The following is a 25,727-nucleotide window of genomic DNA, read 5'->3' on the forward strand; positions in this document are numbered from 1 at the left end:
GCTAGGTGGCTTATAAACAACAGCAATTTATTTTCAGAATTCTGGAGGCTGGGAAGTCCAAGATCAAGGTGCTGGCAGATTTGGTGTCCAGTGAGGGCCTGCTTCCTAGATGGCCTTGTTTTTCCCACAACCTCTGACGGTGGAAGAGGCAAGGCAGCTCTCTGGGGTCTCTCTTATATGGGCACTAATCTTATTCACAAAGGCTCTGCCCTCCTGACCTAATCACCTCCCATAGGCCCTGCCTCCTAGTAATACCATCACTTGGAGGTTAGGTTTCAACATGAATTTGGGGGAGGATACAAACACTCAGACCATACCAATCATCCAGTAAATAAACAGGCCCAAGGAGGTGATCCTCCTAGAAAAAAAGTTTTTCGAAATTGAAGAAGTAATACATGTGTAGGATCCACAGTTCATATAGCACAAAAAGTGCACCTTCCTTTATCAGTTTGTGTATTCTCCTGGAAATTTTCCATGTGCACATACTTTTTGTGAATGTCAGCATCCTTTACACGCAGTTCTGTACCTTGTTTTTTTCTTTTTCTCTCTCAAGTTGTTTATACTTCAGTACATGAAGAGCTTCCTCAATCTTTTTTTAGCTCCTGCATAGTATTTAACGAGCTCCATGGATGGGCAGTGAGGGTTTTTCCAGGTTTCTGTGATGCTGGTCAATGCTGCAGACTCTGCCCATCTCTCTGAGACCTGGGGTTTTGGGTCATGGAGCTGACATGTGCCATCCTCCTCCTCTCTGTTTGTCCATCCCCTGTACTGCCTTGTCAGCCCACTTCCCCACACCACTTTGCACCTGCCACCTCTTTGGGTTCCCTGCTCTCTGGCCCATTTGTGTCCAGAAGGATCAAATCACTTTTTTTTGGCGATTGGCCAGTACGGGGATCCGAACCTGTGACCTTGGTGTCAACAAGGGTGCGCTCTAAGCTAAGAATCCAGCCCTGGATCAAATCACTTTTTTTCTTAAAACCCTTCCACTTGTCCCCATCTGCAGTTTCAAGACTGTTTTAGTCCGTTTTGTGTTGTTATAACAGAAATACCTGAGATTGGGTAATTTATAAAGGAAAGAGGTTTATTTGGCTTACGATTCTGGGACAGTTGCATCTGGCATGGGCCTCAGGCTGCTTCTACTCATGGTGGAAAGTGGCAGGCAGCGGTGGGTACAAGCAGATCACACGGCAAGAAGAAGCAAGAGAGAAAGAGGAGGTGCCAGGGTCCTATATACAACAAGCTCTCACAGGAACTAATAGAGCAAGAACTCACTCATTACTCCCCCCCACCCCCAGGTAGAGCATTAATCCATCCATAAGGGATCTGCCCCCATGACTCAATCAGTTTCCAACACTGCCACATTGGAGATCAAATTTCCACATGAGTTTTGGGGAGACAACACATCCAAACTCCATCATTCTGCCCTTGGTCCCCCAAAACTCATGTCACTCTCACATACAAAATATAATCATTCTATTCCAACAGTCCCAAAACATTGTACCTTGCTCCAGCACCAACTTAAAAGTCCAAAGTCTCATCTGAGACCAAAAGCAAAAGTCCTTCCAGCTGTGAACCTGAAAAACAAAACCAAGTTTATCTACTGCCAAGATACAATGGTGGAACAGACATTGGGTACACATTCCCATTCCAAAAGGGAGAAATAGACCAAAAGAAAGGAGAAACAGGCCCCAAACAAGTCCAAAACCCAGAAGGACAAACATTAAATCTTAAAGATCCAAAATAATCTTCCTTGACTCCAAGTCCTGCATCCTGGGCATGATGGGGCATGTGGGCCCCCAAAGCATCAGGCAGCCTCACTCCCACAGCTCTGCCAGGCACAGAGCACAGTGGGCCGTGCTGGTGCCTGTGGCTTTTCCAGGCCTGTGTTGCACTTTACCAGTGGCCCTGCAGTTGTGGTGTCCTGGCAGCAGCCCTGCTCCCTTGGCTCTACTAGACATTTCCCTGGTGGGGCTTTCTGTGGGGCCTCTGACCCCACTTTTCTGCTCGGCATTGCTTTAGTAGATGGCCTCTGCTGTGGCTCTGCTCCTGTGGCAGGTCTCTGCCTGGGACCCCAGGCTTTTCCATACATCCTCTGGAATCTGGGTGGAGGCTGCCACGCCTCCACTGCTCTCACATGCTGCCGGCCTGCAGACTTAACGCAATGTGGACTCCACTGAGGTTTCAGGCTTCTACTCTCCAGGGCGGCTGCATGAACCACACTTGGGGCCGCTCTAGCCGGAGCAGCTGGGATGCAGGGAGCAGGTTCCCAAGGGCAGTTGCACCCCAAGTCTGTCCTCTGGGACAACTCAGTCCTTCTAGGCCTCAGGGCCTGTCATGGGTGAGGCACCCTTCCAGACTTCTCAAATGCCTTTAGGGCATTTTTTCCATTGTCCTGGTTCTTAGCATCTGGCTGCCTCACTGCCAAGATAATGTCTTTAGCAACCAGTTTATCTGCTTCACCCTTGTGTTTTTCTCCTGCTCTCAGCTTCTCCACCTCATGGCCAGGCTGCAAATTTTCCAAATCTTTACACTCTGATTTCCTTTTAAATTCTGGCTTTACATCATGATTTTGCGACCATAACTGAGAGTAGGCTCTTAAAAGCAACCATGCAGCTTCCTTAATGCTTTGCTGCTTAGAAATTTCTTTGGCCAAATGCTCTGGTTCACAGCTCTTAAGTTCCAACTTCCACAAAGTCCAAGGGCATGGACACAGTGCAGCCAGGTTCCTCGCTATGGTGTAGCAAGGGTTATCTTTTGTCCAATTCCCAATAAGTTCCTCATTCCTACCTGAGACCTCATCATCCACATGGCCTTTACTGTTCACATTTCTGTCAGCATTCTGCTCGCCACCACATAAATCTCTAAGACATTCCAAACTTTCCCTTGTCTTTTTGTCTTATTCTGTCCTCCAAACCCCTCCAACCTTTGCGCATTACCCAGTTCCAAAGCTGAATCCACATTTTCAGGTATCTGTATAGCAACACCCCACTCCTTGGTACCAATTTTCTGTTTTAGTCCGTTTTGTGTTGCTATAACAGAATTACCCAAGACTGGGTAATTTGTAAAGGAAAGAGGTTTATTTGGCTTATGATTCTGGGACAGTTGCATCTAGCATGGTTCAAGTAGGGCCTCAGGCTGCTTCTACTCATGGCAGAAAGTGACAGGCAGCCAGTGGGTACGAGCAGATCACAGGGTGAGAGGAAGCAAGAGAGAGAGAGGAGGTGCCAGGGTCCTATACACAACAAGCTCTCACTGGAACTAATAAAGCGAAAACTCACTCATTAATCCCCCTTCCCCCAGGGAGAGCATTAATCCATCCATGAAGGATCTGCCCCCATGACTCAATCAGTTTCCAACACTGCCACATTGGAGATCAAATTTCCACATGAGTTTTGGAGGGGACAACACATCCAAACTCCATCAAAGACCTTAAGACTTCCAGTTCCCAGAACTCCCAACGTTGCCTGCAAAATAGCGTCTTCTCACTGGGGAGAGGATCCGTGGAATTTCACTGAGCACTCAAGAAGATCCATGATGCGCTCGAGTGGGACAGGCAGGGGAACATTGTTGGAGGGTTAGCCACATCAAGCGTGAGCAGAAGGGGGCAGAGCACTTGCAAAGGCGTGGAGGCGTCACTTCACAGACTTCTCGCGCTGCCTCGCTTCTTAGCTTCAAAGCACATGGGGACCCGGCTCCCAGAGCAGGTTTACAGGCCAGGAGCCGAGATGCATTCTGGAACTTGTAGTATTCTCTAGAGCCCGGAAACTCAGAAATGACGATCACTGGTCCCTACCACGAGGTGTCGCCCTTCGGCTAGTACGGTGGGCCCTGTCTACTTAAGAGTGATAGACACAACATTCACAAGTAAGAAAGGGGAGCTCTTTTGATTGACAGGTACAGTTATCAATCAGAGTTAAGATTCGGATGCTAAATCCCGCCCTCCTTTGTTTTGTTGGCCGAAGGAGCGAAGTAATATTTTCATAAGCTATTGGGAAATTTTTAGGGAACTAGGTACCGTCAAGTGACAAAACCATGTCTAAAGATCGATCCCTAGGATCATTGGCCAGCTTTGTCTATTGGCGGGTGTTTCTGCCAATAAGATGGCGGGACTCCCCCAGTGGGAGGAGCGAACATGCCTTTTCTACAAGACCACCTCCCGGCCTTGACAACTCGGTTTCCACCGCTATTGGTTCTTGTACAATAGTGACAGTTATTGCATCCAATGAACCCGCGAGACGGTTCCCAGGGGCAGGCTTACTCCGTCGTAGTTCCGTGCCTCGCTTTCATTGGCTTGTGTGCATGAGTGGCAGCGTAGCCGGCCAGTCAGTGGCGGTGCGAGGGCTTTGGGCGCAGCACCCGGAGCCCGGGCGGGAGGTCGCTCGGGTCGGGTGTCGCCTGAGAACCGGATGAGGCGGCGACCGTGAGGCCGAGCCGGGAGCAGGCGTTGCGCCGAGGTCCGGGCGGGCGGGGGGCAACGGCCACAGACGCCGCGAGGTCAGGTCGTTGAGGGCCGGGGACGGGCAGGGAGCGCGGGGCGCTCGGGCCGGGGGCCGCCGGTGCCATGGGCAACCGCGGGATGGAAGAGCTGATCCCGCTGGTCAACAAGCTGCAGGACGCCTTCAGCTCCATCGGCCAGAGTTGCCACCTGGACCTGCCGCAGATCGCCGTGGTGGGCGGCCAGAGCGCCGGCAAGAGCTCGGTGCTCGAGAACTTCGTGGGCCGGTGAGCGAGCGCGGCGGGGACCGGGGGCGGGCGGCGGCCTAGGGCGCGGAGGGCGGACCGGGAATGGCGCGCCTTGCGCCGCCGGCGTAACTGCGGCGCTTGCGTGCCCGGGACGGGGACAGGGAGAGGGAGGCGGGCCCTGCGGGACGCCCCGGGCGGAGGGCTCCCTCTGGGGGCTGCGGGGCTGGTCCAGGGCCCTGGGGCGGTCGCACGGACCGGGGGGCGGTGGACCCCGCCGTCTGTCTTATCCCAGCTTTCGTGGGTCAACTCTGCCATCTGGTTGCCTGTAGGTCAGGGGTTGGTGCCCGTTCTCCTCCGTCTGTCGGTCTATCAGGGGCGAAACCTGCCACTACTGGGGCGATCTCTGCGGCTGTTCTTTTACCTGGAGCAGCCCCCGCCGCCTGGTTGGCTATCTCTCTGTCCTGGGCAGATCTCCCTACCACCACCATTTGGCTATCCATCTGTCCAGTCTCACTTGGAAGTCCCCGGCTGTCTGGCTAGCTGTCCAGGGTGACCTCTGCTGTCTGGTCACCCATCCGTGCCCCTCACAGACTTTAACACTTACCACTCCCTCTGTCCGGTTACTCTAGCTGGTCTCCGCAGTCTGACTGGCTGCACCCTAGGGGACTCTGTTGTCTGGTTCTCCCAGGCTGACTCTTCAGCTTGGTACCTGGGGAACGCTGGCTTCTCTCTTCCAAGTGAATCCTTCTGTCTGTCTGTCTGTCTTGGTGCCTGTCCATCTCCTAGTCTGCCCGTCACTACCCAGCAGCCCTTGACTGTCCCAACCCTTCTGTCGGTGTGGCAGGAGGGTGGAGGGGAGAAGGGAACTGAAGGATGTGAATACCTTCTCTTCTCATTTGGAAGTAGGACACCGAGGGGAACTTTCTGCAAGATTCTTTTCTGGCCCATGTCAGTATGCTCCAGAGCCCTGGAACACAGGGCCAGCCCCCAAGCTAAAGCCTGCAAATTGTGGGCCTTCCTTGGAGCCTAGGAAGGGGCTTCTTGTCTGATCAGGCTCAATGGCAAGAGCTGGGACACACCCTTTCCTGGGCAGCCTTGAGAAGGCTCAGCTTGCCCAGCTGTGTAGTGGGCAAATTCCACTCTCTGGGCTGTTTCCTAGATTCTGGAAGCTAATGAATGAAAACAGTCCCTGTGGCCATGGGCAGACCTTGATTCTCCCCTGCCCTTCCCCCCGCCTCTTGCCTTTCTGCCTCCCAGATGGGTGGCCACTTCTCCATTCCAGGAAGTACTTTATTTCTGATGGTGTGGCTGTCAAGTGATAACATCCTCATTGTCATCATCATCGTTATAGTTATTACTGTTATCAGTGTTCATCCAGCAGGCCCCAGACTGAGCTCTTTCTTGGTTCAGCATCTTGAGTCCCACAATGAGCCAGTGGGGTGGAGGTTCTGTTATCATCCCCACTTGTGAGATGAGTTGGGAGGCTGGAGGAGGCTCAAAAAGGACTCACCATTCACCCAAGGCCAGCAGGCTGGCACACAGCAGAGCCTGGCTGGGCACCCAGCATTGCCCTGCCTTCCCAGAGCCCTGGGGTTTTGCTGCCAGCAGAATGAATTTCCTTCTCTGCTGCTTTGTCTCTGGCACATTGCCCTCTGTCTACTGTAGTGGAAAGGTGTAGACTTGGGGGTCAGCTGGGCCTGGACTGAATCTCATGCTGGGCTCTGGGCCCCTCTGCATGGCCGTCGTCTTGCCTGCCCAGGCTTCCAGTGGGCGTTCGCAAAGCTGTGTCTACTTCACTTGCCTTGTGTCATGGCACAGGTTGTTTGGCCTCTCTAAGCGTGTGCTTCCCCTCCTGAAAATGGGGTGACCACCTCTCAACAGGACTGTTGCAGGGGTGCAGTGACATGGTTCATTGAAAATGCTTACTTATGGCTGGCCGGTTAGCTCAGTTGGTTAGAGCATGGTGTTGTAACACTAAGATCAAGGGTTCAGATCCCTGTACTGGCAGCCACCCCCCCAAAAAAAGTGCTTACTTAGCATAATGTCCAGCACCCAGTAGGTCTACATGGATGGACGGGGCTGTCCACTTGGCTGGTTCCTTTCATATCAAGGACAAAGCTAAACAGAATTAAAGTCCTTTCAAGTTATGTAATGGATTTCAGTTAAACCTTATGGGGGTGGCACTGCTGTGATATCCCATCTTGTAGAACAGGAAACAGGCTCAGATAGCTGAGCAGAGCACTCTTCCTCTGCTGTTCAGAGAGGAATTGGGGCCTCTGGTTTGGGGTCTCTCTCCCTTCCCCACTTTTCCTCAATCCCTCTGCTTCTTGCCATTCCCCCCTGCTCATCCTGGCATCTGGTGACTGCCAGCCACTACTAAGCTAGCTCCTGTGACAGCCTTCTGTCAGAATCCTGCAATGTAGAAATTGCTCTCTCTCTTTTTTTTTTTTTTTGGTGGCTGGCTGGTACAGGGATCCAAACCCTTCACCTTGGTGTTATCAACACTGTGCTGTAACCAAGTGTGTCAACCAGCTAGCCAGAAATCGCTTATTAAGAGCATTAATTTAGCGCCTGAAAACCGAAGTTGTAAAAATGCCTCTCTTCGGGTATGGGGTGCTCAAACAGAGCTTAAATTCTTTTTATTTCTGGAATGCGGGTAAGACCTCTCAGCTACAAAGCCCCGCTAGGAGGGGACTGCAGGCTGGCCACAGTTTGAATCCCACTCCCTACTTCTTTTTGCAAATTTAGCCAAACTGATCTCTAGTCAAGATCCTTTTTCCTCCCTTGCACGTGGAGATGTGTACATTGGGCATCCTGGCTGGTTTCAAGGAGTGCACGAGAGAGTGTGTTAAGGGCCTGTGGCCAGGCCAGGCACCCAGGGGGTTAGCATGGGCTGCTTCATTTCACTGCCTTCTCCTTGTGGATTGTCTAAGAATGTGGTCCGAGTGGGAATGGCCCAGTTCTCTCAGCCCTGTAGCCCGGGTTGCAGATCTCTGGCCCTGGAGGCTGAGGCTTGCCTGCTGGGTCTTTTGTTTCACCTTCATGGTGTTTATAAAGTTTCCTTTTTATGAGCTGCCAATATTTAAAAATTAGATTTCACATCAAAGTCCGGACTTCTGCAGTGCTAGAAAACACCCAGACTTTTTTTTTTTTTGGTGGTTGGCCAGTATGGGGATCAGAACCCTTGACCTTGGTGTGTTATCAGCACCATGAACACTCAGATCTTTAGAGTTTAGTGGTGTAGGGCACAGGCTGTCGTCTCGAGGCCTGGCTCTATCGTGTTTGACTGTGTACCTTTGGCCAAATGGATTTGGCTTTCTGGGCCTCAGATTCCTTTTTTGTAAGATGGGGGTGATAACTGGACTCTCCCCTAGGGACTGGATGAATTAACACGTGGGTCCTGTACCCATGGCTGCTGTCATTATAATCATTATCTGGCCTTGCCTGGCCTGCATCCTGTGTGGCACCAATTGCTTGGATTTCAGAAGGGGCAGTCACACAGTCACAGCCCCACCAGACTAGGAGTGGCCACGTGAACTGCCACAGTCCCCACTCTCCCTAGCTCTCACCTAGGCCCATTTTGCAGTTGCTTGGAGCTTCCTGGCCCTGGAAATCTTGGAGTTGAGACCTCTGGCTTGTCTGTCCTTCATCAGCAGATAAACCTATGGCCCCAAGAAGGGAGGACATGGCTCCTGCTTGACCTGTCATTGAGCCTTGGGAGCTGGCAAGAGGGAGGGGCTAGGGACTGATGCCCGTCATTACATACTTTTGAGACCTGGTGCAAGGGACTTAATCCCCCCTCTTTAAAACATGAGTTATAAAAGTACCTTTTTATTAGGGTTGGGTGGGGATTAAATGAGACCATATGAAGTGCTTGGAACAATGTCCAGCACAGAAAAAGTGCTTAAAACATTAGGCATTGTTTCTTTGTTCATTGAAAAATGTTTTCTGAGCAGATTTTTGGGCACTTTTACTGGGTGCCTAGAGACATAGCTCTGAGCAAGTTACCACATTCCCTGCCCTGGGGGACCTGGCCTTCCAGAAGGGGGCAGATAAAGGAGAAATATGGTAGAAGGTGGTAACTGTTACAGAAGAAAGGATAAAGGAGAGCTGTGGCAGAGAGGGCGATTACATTTTAAGTCGGGGAGTCAGGTGGTATTTGAGCAGAGACTTGAAGGATGAGGAAAGAACCCTGTAGAGACCACGGGGAAGGCATTCCGGGCTGTGGGAACAGCCTGTGTGAAGGCCCTGAGGAGGCCAGTGTAGCAGGAGAATGGAGGGAGATAAGGTCAGGGAGGTGTTGGGGTAGGAAAGGATACAGGCCACTGGAGCTGTGGGGGCAGAGAGGGCTCTGAGCAGGGGGAAAGTGGCTGTGGCACTGTTACAATCTCTCTAGGGCTGGTCTTGGGCAAGCTGAGGGCTCTCTCCTCTGATTTTCAGCTTTACCTCCATGTGTGGGGGCCCTGTGCCATTTTTCTTTGAACAAGAAGCAGCTGCCCCTGAGACTCTCCCATCACCAGCTGTGTTTCTGTTTGGCCCTTGGTGATGTTTCCCTCCCAGGAGACATGGATGAGCCATAGGGCCACAGCCTGTGCCTTGATGGGTGCCAGATGAATGCCCATCCATTGACACATGGCCCTGCCAGACCGAGGGGCATATGATCTGCCCCTTGGGCTGGTTTGTACCTTCACGGATCTTAGGTGTTTAGAGCCACGTGGAATGATGGCTTCTGTTTCCATTAATCTTCCTTTGGGGCAAAACCAAATCGCATCTTGAAGATGCCATGCACAGCTCTGCCCAGGTGGGCCAGCCAGAATGGGTGGAGTCCAGAGGCATCTGTGGGAATGTGGCCGACCTGGTGCTGCCACACACCAAATGAGTGACCTCAGTTTGCTCATTCCTCATCTGCAAAATGGGATCATGATAGTCTCTACTTACTGGGAGCAGACTGAGAATCAAATGAGCTAATCCTCGTGAAACATCAGACATTGCCTTTGCAGTCTTGGTGTTTAGCTCCATCTCCTTTTAGCCTGGATCAGGGCTCTGACGGTCATTGTTCATTTGTTTTTCCTTAAAGAAAAGGAATTCATCATTACTTCGTTAATGTGAATAACACCTCATTTTAGCACACACACAATCCAGTGCTGATCAGTTGCAGGCAGCGTTCTAGCTCTGGGAATACAGCAGGGACCAGGATACACACACTCTGTCCCCCAGGTCCTGAAATGCCAGCTGGAGGCTGTTCCTGGTTCGTTTTTAAGTGGGAGTCAAAGTTTCTAAGCTGCAAGCAAATATTTGGCTTTAACAGTTAATTACATCCATTTCACGTATGGTAGTGGGAAATTGGGAGCAAAAATGCCCAACAGTGGGGAATTTGGCCAATGTGGCCAGACAACTGACTAATAGCTACTCAGAGTGATCTAGGAGAGTACTTAATGACCCAGAGAGCTGCATAAGACCTGTTAGGTACCTGACCCAATGGGTGTGTGATCCCATCTTGTTTAAAACAGTCGTGTTTGAGAGTTGGTCCATTCACTCATTTGGGAAAGCATGTGCTGATAAGGTCAAGGGTTTGGATCCCCATACTGGCCAGCTGCTAAAAAAAAACCCCAACCAGTCAGTTGTATTTGGCTAGTAAAAAGCCTGGAAAGACGTACATGACCCTAATCCCACACGAGAATTGTCCCTCCATGTGATTCGCAGTTTGTTTTTGCTCGTTTGGCTATTACATTTGTAACCAGAAAGACAAATTTCTCCAAAGCTCAGCTCTGGGCTGTCCAAATGCTTTTTCAGGATTATTTGTCCAGGAATAATGGCCCTCTCTAGGTACACAACATTGAAATCCCCTAGTAATAAGCTGGGTCATCTCTGGGTGAGGGCAGAGGATGGGACAGTTTTAGATTTAGAGTTTTCAGAGGCAGCCTGGGAGGAAGGGGCTGGTCACTGAATGGAAGGAACCCTGTTTCTCTCCCAGCATTTGGATTTTGCTCAGAGCCACACACATCTGCCAAGCTTTTGCCCAATTTGAATGAAAATGCTGAAATTATAGGCTCCTCAACTGCTGGGGAAAAAAAGAAACATCAGCTAAACCTTAATTTACTGGGATTGCCAACGGCATGCTGTAATTAAGCCCTTATTGTGTTAAAGCTTTGGAAAAGTACAAGCCAATAATGAGATATTTATAGGGGATTAGCTGCAATCTGCATAAAAGAGGAAAATGGCCCTGCCTCCGAAGCAAGATGGTACGTGAGATAAAAGACTGTCCAGGCATTTTAGGTTCCTGTCAGTATTGGCACTAGGTCCCTTCTGGGTGGTGGGGGATTTTCTCCCAGAGTCACCCTGCAGCTTAAACCAGGAGCTAGATGACTGTTTCAGCTTCACCTGCTGCTGGATTTTATGTTTATGACATAATAAGAGGCGACCTTTGTGGAGAATCACCCTTTGCCATGCATGGGGACTTTTGTGTAAAACCTGACCTCATGGTCCCAGCAGCCCCAGGGGGACAGCTGCTGCTCTTAGCATCCCTGCTTTCCGGGTGGGGAAATTGAGGCCAGTGGGGGAGGGGGGACTGGTCTGAAGTGGCACAGGGAGGAATACACAGGAGCTAGAGCTTGAGCCAGGTCTGTGTCCTCCAGAGCAGGACATCTGAGGACAGCAAGAATGAGAAGTTGTGGGCCTGGCTGGTGGGAATGGGGAGGAATGGTGGCCACTGTGGCACTTGTGTCCGAGTATGGGACAGAGGTTACAGATGCAGTGACTTCTGGCCTCTGGGATCCTTGGAGGTTGTTAGCTGTGTGTCTGACCGGCATGCCTTCTGTAGCACCTACTCTGTGCTGGGTGCTGGGGACCCAGCAGCGACTGAGATGGACAGAGAACAGGTGAACAGTTATGTGAGCAAGAACATTCTGAAGAGGGAGACGGGCAGTGAACATGGGGGGGAGGGAGAGAGTGGCTGGGGGGTTGCTTCAGATGGAGCTGTGCCCTGCAGTGGAACCAGCCCTGTAAAAGACCAGCAGGAGGAGCATCCCAGGCAGAGGGAGCAGCAGGTACAAAGGCCCGTCCCCCACGTGCTCGGCCTGCTGGGAGCCCACTGCAGACGTGGAAAGAACTGGTGGGCACATGGGGGTCAGGAAACTGCCCATCAGATGCCTACTTTTTCCTTTTTTTATTTTTTTGGTGTCGTTCACACCACGCTCAGCCAGTGAGCGCACCGGCCATTCCTATATAGGATCCGAACCTGCAGCCTCGGCGCTACCAACGCTGCACTCTCCTGAGTGAGCCATGGGGCTGGCCCCAGATGCCTACTTTTTCTAAATTTTATTTTATTTTGGTAACTGGCTGGTATGGGGATCTGAACCCTTGACCTTGGTGTTATGACACTGTGCTGTAACCAACTGAGTTAACCAGCCAGCCTCCAACTTTTTCTAAATTTGAATCACACAAGTAGGGAGTGAAGACAGCATTCTTATAAAATGGGAAAGCATTACAGATGAGGAAGAACACACCACCCGCCCTGTCACTTCCTCCAGCTCCACGTGGGAGCAGCATTGTCAGTTTTGGGTTAGCACTGCCAGACCCCTCTTGTGTATTTGTGTACATATGTATGTGCTGGTACCTATAGAAAATATGTACAGGTTGAGCATCTCTAATGAGAAAATTTGAAATCTGAAATTCTTCAAAATCCAAAGCTTTTTGAGCACCAACTTGACACTTAAAGGAAATGCTCATTGGAGCATTTTGGATATGGGATTTTCGGATCAGGGATGCTCAACTGTTCTGTATTCTGCAAATATTCCAAAATCTGAAAAAATCTGAAATCTGAAACACTTCTGGTGTCAAGCATTTTGGATAAGGGCTACTCAGCCTGTAGCACTGTTATGGGTTGGTCCTTTTTCCGTGTGTCTTCTTTCTGGAACTGGGATCACCCTGCTTGTATCATTAACAACTGGTTTCCAACCACTCTACACACTTGAGAGCTCTTTCCATGTTGGTGTACTTGTAACTGCCACTTGGAGCATCCTGACCGCCCCAGAGTGGTAAGGAATGGGGGCAGGGACCGGGGCATCAGGGAGTTGCTGTGACTGTCCCAGTGAGACACAACAGCACCTCCACATGCCCCGATCCATGCTGGGGACTTGGCATAAGGTGCCTCCACCACTTTGAGGCCGTGCTTGATCCCGTTTACCAATGAGGAAACTGAGGCACAGACAGAGCTTGCTCAAGATGCTGGGGTTTTGAGTGGTCAGACTTGAACCCAAAGCCTCAGCCTTCATGGATGGCCTCTCCCCAAGACCTACTGGCTTGTAGCTCAGCCCTGGCTTTGTCCGATTTTCCAAACTTCCTATTCCCCCTGGCCTGGAAGCTTTGGCACACTCCCTGCGTGCCAGGTGCTCAGTACTGTCTGTATGTCCTCTTGGGTTGGCCCACGTACAGACGAGGAAGGTGGGAGTCTCTAAGCCCTGTACTTACTCACTGGTTTACTCAACAAGTTTGTCCTCAGGGGAGAATGGCACTGCCCTGGCACGTGGCAGGGCTGGGTTGGAATGGAGATGACTCAGTGAGTGAGACCCAGGAGCCCTTGACCTGTCAGGAGTCATGTGCTAGTGAGAGGTGGTGGAGGTGAGTAGAAGGCGGATGCCCTCACAGGGCTTGGAGCGGGAGTGGTGGTTAGGGAGTGCTTCCTGGAGGCGGTGGCCAGGATTCCTGCCAGGAAAGTGAGAAGGATGGGCAGAAGCAGAGAGGTGACAGGCTGACTTTGTTGTACCTTTGTGCCCATCCTGCCTGGTGTCGCCCCAGGACACGGGAGACTCCTGTAGAATGTAGAGGGGACGCCACAGAAGGGTTGATGGCTGGCACTGGGTGTGAGCTCTCACCTTCCCGGGCCGTGGTGGCCGCTTCACTGCAGGGATTGAAAGAGTAGGTTTGGACCTGGTCAGAGAGTCCTCCCCAGTGTCCCCAAATTTCACATCAGCATGTCCACACTCCACCCCCTTCTCCCACTGTGGTCCCCCAGCTCCTGCCCTTGCCCCCCCACAGCGACCACAGGGCGCACCTGCACACACCTGAGTCAGGGCATGTCCTCCCTCTGCCCAGAACCCTCCGTGGCTCCCACCTCCAAGCAAACCCAAGGCCTCCCATGGCCCACCATGCCCTGTCATCTCCTGACCTCACCTCCTCTGCTGTCTCCTGGCTCACCCCTGCAGCTACGTGGCCTCCTGGGAGCCCTCCAGGCTCGCTCCCACCAGGGCTTCTGCTCTTCCTCTCTGTGCAAATTTCTGTACAACCTGCCCTTCTCTTCCTTGGTCCTACTCAGATCTTGTCTCCTGAGCGGCTGTCCTTGATCTACCCTAGTGCACACGGAACCCCCACCAGTCAGGCCAGCTGCCTTGATGGGTTTTCCTCAGAGGTCTTATTATTAGCCCCTGAAGTTATTATTATTATTATTATTATTATTATTATTATTATTTTCTGGCAGCTGGGTGGTACAGACCTGAAATTATTTTGCATGTGCGTATTCTCTCTCCATCACCATTGTGTCCCTCAGAACATCAGCTCCCCAAGGGCAGGGGTTTTGGTTTGGTTGTTTCTTGCTATACTGGCACATAGTAGGAGCGTGATATTTGTTGAATGTACCTGGAAACCAGAATTGAATGAATTTCACGGTGCAGACATTCATTGAGAAGGGGGGCGGAGGACAGTCCTAGGACTCACCTTTGGGGGCTCACAGCGCACTCGGGGGTGCAGGGACCCTGAAGCAAGGGCATCTTCCTTATAGGGAGGGCTGGGATGTGCCCCTGCTGATGTGAAGAGTATCACAATATTAAGCTAGTACTAGGCCGCGGGGTTGGCTCTCTGGGTTGGCTTCCCCAGCTGTAAGATGTGGCTGAGTAGGGTCTCCTCCTCGGGTGTGGTTAGTGAGGTCCCAGACAGCTACCTGTAGGATGCCCCCTCTGACTCTCGCTGCCTGCCTGGGTGCCAGGTGACCTTGACAAGAGTGGGCACTGTGGTTCTTTTTGTAATGGGAGACCTCCTTTGGGTAAACCTGAACCTGCCCTGAACCCATGGGGCTGTAGACAAGAGGCCAGTAGAGCTATCCAGGGCCCTGGTGACACCCCCACGACCAGACAAAGGGGGAGGCTTCTACCCCCTGACACATTTTATCAGTGATAGGTCTTTCAGGGCTGTTGAACTGGCGGGCGAGCCAAGCAGGCAGGAACAATCCCAGCTGGGATGACAGCCGCCTGCCGAGTGATACGCCCTGGCACGACCAGGCCAACCCCAGAGGAAGCCCCCGTGGCAGACTGGGGACACATCCCTATCTGTCCCGGTCATGGGGCCTCTGTCTTCTGTGCTCATAGACAGGGTTCTTCTAGAGGGTCGCAACCTCCGGGGAGAGGCCTCCCAGCTGGCCCTGCAGCCAGGAAATGCTGGCTGTGAGGACAGTGGCTTTACAAGTTGTTCTTTTCTAGCTTGTAGGGCAATGGAGTGCTATGAATCAAGATTGGGGGGCCATGACGGGAAGCCACAAGCCACCCGCTCAGCTTGAGGGAGTCTTCCTGTGGTTTGGGTTGGTACTTCTCGTCCTGCAACACCAAGTTCCCCATCGTCTGGGCAGAAGCCAGTCAGACGGAAGTCTGGCTTCTGCAGCGTCTGTCCCGGTGGCTTTGCCTGGTGGCTTTGCCTGGCACAGGCTGCTGGGAAGCTGAGGGCAGGATGCCTTCTGAGGTGGGGAGGTCCCACCTGGAATACGCTCCCTGCACTGGGTGAAAAATGGTGCACCAGCTTGAATTTTAAATTTAAAGTCTTTCCAAATTAAAGGAGTTATTCAACTACTCATTGTAAAAAAAAAAAAAAAAAAAAAATCACTCTGTACAGAGTGCACAGAGCAAGATACAAAACAAACAATAAACAAAATTGCACAGACAGAAATTCCTGTTGCCCTTTGCATGGGACCCCCTCTATCAGTGTGTGTCCCTTACATGATCCTTTTTCTATATCTGTATATGTGGGTGGCCCCTACCCACCCACCTGCCTACCCACCCAATGCCACTGTAAGGTCGGCAGCAGCTGCTCTCAGCTGGATAGTCCAAAGTCTCCTAGAATGTGACTGCCTCTCACCAAGTCCCCATGATTCCATGCCTCCAGGGTGCTGCTATTTAGTGCCTTTTGGTTTTTTTTTTTCCTCTTTTTCTTTTTTGTTTTGTTTTGTTTTTCTGTTGTTTTTGTTTGTAATAATTTTTTTCTTTTGGAGTAACTTTTGATTTACAGGAAATTAAAATCTTAAAGGTAGAGAAAATTTGCAAAAATAGTAAGAGAGCTCTCATCTACCCTGCACTCAGCTCTCCCTCATTGTACATTTCTCACAGCTGAGAAATTAACCTTGCTATATTACAATTAAGGAAAGCCAGACTTTGTTCAGATTTCTCCAGTTTTTCCCACTATGTCCTTTTTCTGTCCCAGGATCCCACTCGGCATTTAGTTGTTATATTTCCTCTGGTCTATGACAGCGTCTCAGTCTTTCCATGTTTTTCGTGACCTTGGTGTTTTATAGAATGTGTCTCATTTTGGGCTTATCAGGTATTTTCCCATCGTTAGCCTGGGGTTATGAGTTGTGGGGAAGAAGAACCACATTGGTGAGCAGCCCTTGTCTTCCTTGAATACTATTAGGAGTATGTGATAGCAACGAGACTTCTCCCTGTGGTGTTGACCTTGATCTGTCGGTCAAGGTGGGGTCTACCAGGTTTCTCTACTAGAAAGTTACTGTTTTTCTTCTTCTCATACTCGATCCTTTGGAAGCTTGGAGGGTTCTTTTTAATGTGATTGTTTGAGTAAGTCATACTCATATGTCCACAGAGCACCAAGTTAAAAATATATATGTAAAAGATGGAGAGAGAGAAGCCTCACTTCCTGCCTGGAAGCTCCTCCAGCTACCCACTGCCCATAGCTAACCAGACTTGAGAGTTTCCCATGCCTTCCCTCAGTTTCTCTGTGCAAATTGAAGCAAATATGGATGTGTCTTATTCTTCCCTCCCCCGTACACAGTTTTACACCTTATTTTGCACAGTGACCTTGTTACATTAAGATCTCTAAGGAATACCGTTAAGTATCAACACATGGAGAGCTTGCTGCTTTGTTCTTTTCCCCCCCTCAAGCTACAATTTACATACAGGAATATCACCCTTTTAGAGTATAGTTTTACAAGTTTTAATGTGTAACTGCCAGTGCAGTCAAGATACAGAACACTTTTTCACTCCACAAAGTCCTCCCATCTCCCTTTGAAGTCATCTCTCCTTGGTCCCTTGCACCTGTCAGCTTTGAGCTGTTCCCCATCCCCAGGGTTTTGGTTTTTTTTCAGAATGTCATGTACTTCTAAAAAATTATTATTGTATTTTTATTTTTTTAATTAAAAAAGTTTTGGCAGGGGGCAGGTGGCTGGTACAGGAATCAAACCCTGGACCTTGGTATTACCAGCACCACGCTCTAACCACTGAGCAACCAGCCAGCCCAACATTAGGAGTAATGCTAATGTAAACATTTATGTGCAGGTTTCTGTGTGGCTCATAAATATCCATTTCGAGTTAATTTTTGTGTGAGTTAAGAGGTATAGGTTGAGATTTTATTTTGGGTTTTTTTGTGTGTATGAATGTCCAATTTTTCTAGTACTGTTTATTGGAAAGTCCATCCTTTCTCCATTGGGTTGCCTTTGTCAGAAATCAATGGGCCACCTTTTTTTTTTTGGCAGCTAGCCGGTAAGGGGATCCTCAATGGGCCATCTTTGTGTGGGTCCATTCTGGGCTCTCACATTGCTCTGTGGGTCTGTCATTTCGCCAGCACCACATTTCTTTATTACTGTAGCTTTATAGTGAGTTTTAAAATCAGGCCATGTGAGTCCTCTTTGTTCTTTTTCAAAATGGTTTTGGCTAGTCTAGTTCCTTTGCGTTAACACATATATATATGCGCACGCACACACGCACACACACACACACACACACACACACACACACACCTTTGCGTTAACACATATATATATATGCACACACACACACACACACACACTTTTTTTTTGACAGCTGGCCGGTGCAGGGATTGAACCCCGGACCTTGGTGTTATCAGCACCAAGCTCTAACCAACTGAGCTAACTGGCCAGCCTAACATATACATTTTCAGTTTGTCGATTCCTACAAAAAGAGATCTTTGTGTATCAGTACATGGAGAGCTTGGTTATTAGTTTTGTTTTGTTTTTTTAATTAATTGACACATTGTAATTATACATACTTAGGAGGTACAATCTGATGTTTCGACGCATACATATGTCATATAATTGGGTCAGGGTGGTTAATGTGTCAGTCACCTCATGCATTTCTCATTTCTTTGTGGCAAAAACATTCAGAAGCCTCTCCTCTAGCTGTTATGTAATATACAAAACTTAACTGTTAACCATAGTCACCCTGCTGTGCAATAGAACATCAGAACTCATTCCTCCTATCTAACTGACTTTTGTACCTGGGTTATCAGTTTTTATAACTGTATTTTCCTATCCACAGTCACCTGCACACCTGGACCAGTGCATTCTCTGCCTCCTTGGTCTTGCATGTTCTGACTGTGTCCCCACCCCCGTGCTGTTCTCCCTACCATGGACAGAGCGAGCCTGCTAAGAATATATCCCTCTTCTGCTCAGAACCCTCCATGGCTCCTGGTTCCCTCAGAGTAGAAACTAAAGTCCTGTGTGACCCACAAGGCCCTGTGCAATCTCCTCACACCCCTCTCCCCTTGCTTCCTCCCACACCTCCCTCACTTGCTTTGCTCCAGCCACACTGGGTTCCTTGCTGTTCCTAAAACATCAGTCTCTGTCCCATCTGCCACCTCAGGGCCTTTGCATGTGCTATTCCTGCTGCCAGGACTGTTCTTCCCGTCAGATAACCCTGGGCCTCCTTTCATCAGCTCCACCAGCCTCTGCTTAAATGTCTCCTCCCCAAGAGTCCCTCCCTGGCCATTCTGCTAAAATGCCCCCACCCTGTCACTCTGTCCCTTCACACTGCTTAATTGTTCTTAGAAGCACTTGTCATTCCTCATCATTGTTTTACCTATTTGGTTTAGTGTCTGTCTCCCTTCATTAGAAGAATAGTGCCTGATGGTGGGACCTTGCTCCTGGGTGTGCCTTGGGCCCTGGCACAGTGCCTGAAGTGTGGGAGGTGATTGGGAAACCCACCTCCCTCTCTACGTAAACCCATCGGTCCACGTCTCAATCACTAAGCAGGACTCCGACCCGGGCTGCCACCCAGCTGAAGCTGAACAGACCCGGTCACCACTTCATGGAGTTAGGCTAGGAAGCACAAGTTGGCCAGACACAGCACAAAGGAGTGGCAGCTGTTGCTAAGATCAGGGTCACAGAGGGGATGAGGCTACAGGAGAGGGGGATAAGGCTACAGGAGGGTGGAAGGAGGAGTGGCCGCAGTCCAAGTCCGGGCCCTTCTCAGGAGTGTTTGTGTGGGCCAGCAGTGGTTTTCCGAATCCTTGACCTTGATATTATAATACCATGCTCTAAGCAACTGAGCTAACCGGCCAGCCCCCCGCTGTGGTCTTTTTTATCTTAAAGGTGGACTTGTTTTCTTGTTGATGCATGGGGAACTCGTGTTTTTTTTCCCTCCTAAATATCTTTATTGAAATATAATCCACATACTATAAAGTTCATCCTTTCAAAGTGTACTTTTCAGTATATTCGCAGAATTGTGCAACTATCACCACTATCTAATTTGAGAACATTTTCATCTCCCCAAAGCCCCATACCCATAAAACAGTCACGTCCCACTCCCATCTTCTGGCAACCACTAGTCTAACTTTTTGTCTCTGAATTTGCCCTATTCTGAATATTTCATATAAATGGGATCATATAATATGTGGCTTTTTGTGTCTGGCTTCTTTCACTGAGCATAACGTTTTCAAGATTCATCCATGCTTGTAGCATGTGTCAGTGCTTCTTCATTCCTTTTTCTTTCTTTCTTTGTTTTGTTTGTGTGTTCTTTTGGCAGCTGGCCTGTAAGGGGACCTGAGCCCTTGACCTTGGTGTTATAACACTGTGCTCTAACCAACTGAGCTAACCCACCAGCCCTTCATTCCTTTTTATGGTTTCATAATATTCCATTTTATGGATATGACACATTTTGTTTATTCATCTGTTGGTGGACATTTGGGTTGTTTCCAACTTTGGGCTACTGTGAATAATGCTGCTATGATCATTTGTGTATAAGTCTTTGTGTGGACGTATGTTTTAATTTCTCTTGGGCATATATACTTAGAAGTGGAGTTGCTGAGTCATATGGTAATCCTTTTGTTTAGCTTTTGAGAAACTGCTAGAACTTTCCAAAATGACTGCACCATTTTACATTCTCACCTGTAGAGTATGAAGTTTCCAGTTTTTCCACATCCTTGGCAACACTTGTTATTATCTGTCTTTTTGAGTTTAGCATCCTAGTGGATATGAAGTGGTGTTTATCTCATCATGGGTTTTTTACATTTCCTAATGATTAATGTGCTTTCTTTTTTTTTTTTTTTTTTTTGACTTCTGTATACTTTTATTTCCAATTAACTTAACAGACAAAGCACCAGTATAGAATATTCCTTCATTATTTGAAAACATTCCTCCTTTCCCCCACCCTATTTGAAATAGGATGCTCCTCCTCACAAGGTTTACAGAAATTCCAATTGAAAGATGCTTAATCTTCTATCCCATGAGCATCCATCCAGCTGCCTTTCAATGGGTAAGCTGCATGCTTGTTGTAGTCATAAAAGCCCTTGAAGTTTTCAGGATAACGGAAAATAACCTGCACTTCACATAGGAGTTCTCATTCCTTTTGATTGAAATTTCGTGCTCCATGTATTGTGGCCAAGCAGATTATTCACACCTTTATTTAAAAGGTCTCCAAAATCTGCACCCAAGCCATCCATTGGAAAAACGTGAAACCAGTGGTTAAAAAAAAAAATGGTCCAGACAAGTCAGACTTCACACCACATCAACTTTCAGCTGTTTAGTGCCTGTGTGCCCAGGTTATCACGAAAAGCTTGTTTTTAGGACCTCGGCAGCCATTTTCATCCCTCCTTGGCACATAACTCTCTATAAAATGCCATCAAAAGCCACGTTGCGTCCGTGCCTATCACCATTCCTCCAGAAACGCGATTCCTACTCTTGAAAGTTTTCATGTGCTTTCTGTCTGTCTGTCTTTGGAGAAATATCTGTTCAAATCCATTGCCCATTTTCAAATTGGGTTATTTGTCTTTTCATTTGTTGATTTGTAAAGAGTTCTTTATATAGTCTTGATACTGGTCCCTTTTGCAATATATGATTTGCAGATATTTTCTCCCATTCTGTGGCTTGTTTTTTTATTTCCTTGATAGTGTCCTTTTTCTGCTTCTAAGCAGAAAAGTTTTAAATTTGATGATGCCTCATTTTATCTATTGTTTCTTTGTTGTTTGTTTTTGGTGTCTTATCTAAGAAGCATTGTCTAATTCATGGTCATGAAGATTCACTCCTGTATTTTCTGTTAAATGTTTTATAGTTCTAGCTCTTACATTTAGGTCTCTGATACATTTTGAATTAATTTGTGTATATGGTGTGAGGTAGGGGGTCCAACTTCATTCTCCTATGTGTGGCTATCCAGTTTTCCCAGCACCATTTGTTGAAAGGACTATTCTTTCCTTGTTAATTGATCTTGGCTCCCTTGGTTGAAAATCAGTTGTCCATAAATGCAAGAATATATTTCTAGACTCTTAATACTATTCCACTGATCTATATGTCTACCCTTAGGCCAGTACCACACTGTAGCTTTGTGGTGAGCTTTGAAATTAGAAAATGTGAATCCTCCAACTTTGTTCTTATTTTTCAAGCTTGTTTTGGCTGTTCTAGATCCCCTTGCATTCCATGTGAATTTTAGGATCATCTTGTCAATTATTGCAGAAAATGTCATTGGGATTCTGATGGGCATTGCATTGAATCTGTAGATCAATTTGGAGAGTATTGCCATCTTAATAATATTAAGTCTTCCAAACCGTGAACACAAGATTTTTTTTTCATTTATTTAAGTCTTTCTTTCAGCAGTTTTTTAGTTTTCAGTGTAAAAGATTTGTACTTTTATTAAATTTATTGCTAAGTATTTTATTCTTTATGATGCTATTATAAATGGAATTATTTACTTAATTTCATTTTCAGATTGTTCATTGCTAGTGTATAATAATATAACTGATTTTTGTATGTTGATCTTGCATTCTGTCACCTTGCTGAACTCATTTATTATCTCAAATAGTTTTCTTTTTCTTTCAATGGATTCCTAGATTTTATTATGTCTGTGATCACTTTCCTTCTCCCTTTCCAATCTAGATGCCTTTTGTTTCTTTTTCTTACTTAATTGCTGTGGCTAGAACCTCCAGTACAATGTTTTTGTTTGGTTGTTTTTATATTTCATTTTATTTTTTTCCAATATGACGTTGAATAGAAGTGGCAAAAATGGACATTTTTGTCTTGCTCCTTATCTTAGGGAGAAATCTTTCAGTATTTCACCATTAAGCATGATATTAGCTATGGGTTTTGTGTAGAAGCTCAGGTTGAGGAAGTTTCGTTTTATTCCTAGCTTATTGAGTATTTTTGATTATGAAAGGGTGTTGGATTTTGTCAGATGTTTTTTCTGTATCTATTGAGATGATCAGACAGTTTTCATCATTTACTCTGTTAATATGGTGTATTGTGTTGATTGAGTTTTACAGTTTGGTTTTTTTTTTTTTTGGTGGCTGGCCAGCATAAGGATCCCAATGCTTGACCTTGGTGTTACCAATGATTTTTGCATTCTGGACCACCATTTCATTTCTAGGATAAGTCCCATTTTGCCATGGCGTATAATCCTTTTTATATGTTACTGGAGTTGCTAGTGTTTTGGTGAGGATTCTTTTGTGTCTCTATTCACAGGTGATACTGGTTGGTTATTTTCTTGTCTTGTTTTTGTCTGGCTTTGCTATTAGGGTAATGCTGGCCACATAGAATGAGTTAGGCAGTGTTCTTCCTCTTCTGTTTTTCTTGGAAGAATTGGTGTTAATTCTTCTTTAAGTGTTTATCAGAGTTCACCATTGAAGCCATTTGGGCCTGGGCTTTTCTTTGTGCGAAGTTGTTTGTTTTTTTCTTTTTCTTTTTTTTTTTTTTTTAGGGACAGAGTCTTGCTGTGTTGCCCAGGCTGGAGTGCAGTGGCTATTCACAGGCACAGTATCACTACCGATCAGAACCAGAATTTTGATCTGTTCTGGTTCCTCCTTAGGCAAGCGCTCCCTGGGAGGTCACCCTATTAATGCTGAACTTTGTGCAGACACCCAATCAGCATAGTACACTATCGCCCAGAACTCCTGGGCTCAAGCAATCCTCCTGCCTCAGCCTCCCAAATAGCTGGGACTACAGATGTGCACAACTGCATGCTACATGGAAGTTTTTCTTTTAATACTGATTCAATTTCTTTACTTGTTATAAGTCTATTGAGATTTTCTGTTTCTTCTTGAGTCAGTTTCAGTAGTTTGTGTCTTTCTAGGAATTTGTCCATTTCATCTAAGGTATTTAATTTGTTGGCTTAGTATTCCTTTATGATCCTTTTCTTCTAATGGTGGTTGGCCATATAAATCCTTTTTATTTCTGTAAGGTTGGTAGTGATGTCCCTTCTTTTTATTCTTGATTTTAGTAATCTGAGTCTTCTCTCTTTTTTTTTTGGTCAGCCTAGCTAAAGGTTAATCAATTCTGTTGGTTCTTTCTTTCTTTCTTTCTTTCTTTCTTTCTTTCTCTTTCTTTCTTTCTTTCTTTCTTTCTTTCTTCCTTTCTTCCTTCCTTCCTTCCTTCCTTCCCTTCCTTCCCTTCCTTCCCTTCCTTCCCTTCCTTCCCTTCCTTCCCTTCCTTCCCTTCCTTCCCTTCCTTCCCTTCCTTCCTTCCTTCCTTCCTTCCTTCCTTCCTTCCCTTTCTTCCTTTCTTCCTTTCTTCCTTTCTTCCTTTCTTCCTTTCTTTCTTTCTTTCTTTCTTTCTTTCTTTCTTTCTTTCTTTCTTTCTTTCTTCCTTTTCTTTCTTCCCTTTCTTTCTTCCCTTCCTTTCTTCCCTTCCTTTCTTCCCTTTCTTCCCTTTCTTTTCTTTCTTTTCTTTCTTTTCTTTCTTTCACCGAGCAATACAGGGATCCACACTCTTGACCTTGGGTTGGTGTTTCTAAGAACCAATCTGGTTTTGTTGATTTTCTCTATTATTTTTCTATTCTCTATTTAATTTATTTCTTCTCTAATCTTTATTATTTCATTTTTTCTGTTCACTTTGAGTTTGGTTTCCTCTTCTTTTTTCTAGGTTCTTAAAGTAGAAGATTAAATTATTGAAGTCTTCTTTTTTAATATAGGTGCTTTGATCTATAAAGGTCCCTCTAAGAACTGCTTTAGCTGCATCCTATAAGTTTTGATATGTTGTATTTGATTCATTGGTTATTTCTCAGTGTGTTAATTTCCACATATTTGTGAATTTCCGAAATTTCTTTCTGTAATCGATTTCTAACTTCAATCCATTGTTGTTGGAGAACATTATTTGTATGATTTCAGTCTTTAAATTTACTGAGTCACACATATTAATGCTGTTTATCTTAGTATTCATACTTTTGGATACACTAAATTGTTTTAATTCTTTGTTCAGCAGTCTAGTTCCATTTATATTCAGACATCACCAGTGAGGTCCTGATTGTTGAATGCAGCAGGTGTGTTTCTGTCAGCTCCTTAATGGAACTTGAGGCTGTGTTTGATACTTCTGTGACACTCTTATCTGTCCCTGTGCTTCTCGTAATGCATCTCTCTGCTCCCGTTCTGTGCTCCTCTCTCTCCATCCATCCCTCAAATGTCAGGGTGACATTTGCTAACTACTTATCCCATTATGTCCATTCTTTCTTCTTTACCAATAGAACCCTAGTTTTAATGGGGCTAAAATACATTACAGGAATATTTAATCATGTATCCAGACTCTTCTGAGAACAGTTCTGGGCAATGAGATGGAATCAGAAGTCTAGAGGTGGGCTTATTGGGAAACCTATTGTTTTCTAGATAAAAGTGACACACATCTTTTTCCTTTCCCCTTCTTCTTGCCAGAGAATGCCACACGTGCACATTGGATGCCTGAAGATAGACAATCTAGCTTGTGACTGTGAGGGTGAGAGTCTCATACTTAGGAGGGCAAAGCAGGGTGCTGGACAGAGACTGAGCTCCTTATTTTTTTCTTGAGCTGCTTCTCTCTGGATTTCTTGTTGTGTCACAAAAATAAATCCCTCTTTGATTTAAAAAAAAAAAAAAATTACTGAGTCACAGGGCTGTCCATTTAGCTCAGTTGGTTAGAGTGCAGCCTTATAACACCAACATAACAGGTTCAGATCCCTGTACCAGCCAGCAACTGAAGAAAGAAGAGTTTTGTTTAGTGCACGGCCTTGTAACACTAAGGTCAAGGGTTTAGATCCCTGTATAGGCCAGCTGCAAAAAATAAATAAAATAAATTTATTGAGTCTTGTTTTATGGGTTGGCCTCAAATAAGATCTATCCTGGAGAATGTTCCAATGTGCACTTGATAAGAATGTGTATTTTATTGTTGGGTGGAGTATTCTGTACATGTCTGTTAGCTCTTGTTAGTTTTGGGTGTTGTTCATGTTTTCCATTTCCTTGTTATTTGTTGCTTGGCTGTTCTGTCCATTACTGAAAGTGTGATATTGAAGTCTCCAGCTATTGTCAGCCTAGATTTCCCTTTCCCAGTGCTTTTTTACAGCTGCATAGTATTTCGTGGTCTGGCCTGGTCCCACTAAGTCCAGTCAGTGTCCTATGTGAACCTTTATGTCGTTTCTAGTTTTCACCCTCCTCACGGTGCCTTGGGGGTGGCATGCTGTATGTCTGCTCTGCTCAGGGCTGATTCCCTGAAGGAGTTGCTGTATTTGAGAGGAAGCGGATTTAGAATGGTCTTGCCAGGCATGCTAGGAGAGGCTGGGTCAAGGTCTTTTGCTGGGGTGACAAGGAATCCG

The 25,727-nt window shown here is 47.0% G+C and overlaps 1 protein-coding gene across 10 annotated transcripts in view; it reads left to right on the forward strand.

The window, feature by feature from the left end:
• The first annotated feature begins 4,371 nt into the window (after positions 1-4,371).
• The window catches only part of DNM2 (dynamin 2), an 87,267-nt gene continuing 65,911 nt past the window's right edge, over positions 4,372-25,727 (forward strand). For 6 of the 10 annotated variants that reach the window (XM_063112962.1, XM_063112963.1, XM_063112959.1 and 3 more), the window contains exon 1: positions 4,373-4,722. In XM_063112962.1, coding sequence (XP_062969032.1) covers positions 4,562-4,722 — 161 coding nt within the window. In that variant the 5' untranslated portion in view covers positions 4,373-4,561. Of the gene's footprint in view, positions 4,723-25,727 lie in introns of all 10 variants that reach the window. The other 4 variants (XM_063112964.1, XM_063112958.1, XM_063112961.1 and 1 more) reach the window with 1 other exon arrangement.

Source organism: Cynocephalus volans, chromosome 10 (assembly GCF_027409185.1).
Source record: "Cynocephalus volans isolate mCynVol1 chromosome 10, mCynVol1.pri, whole genome shotgun sequence".
Classification (NCBI taxonomy): Eukaryota; Metazoa; Chordata; class Mammalia; order Dermoptera; family Cynocephalidae; genus Cynocephalus; species Cynocephalus volans.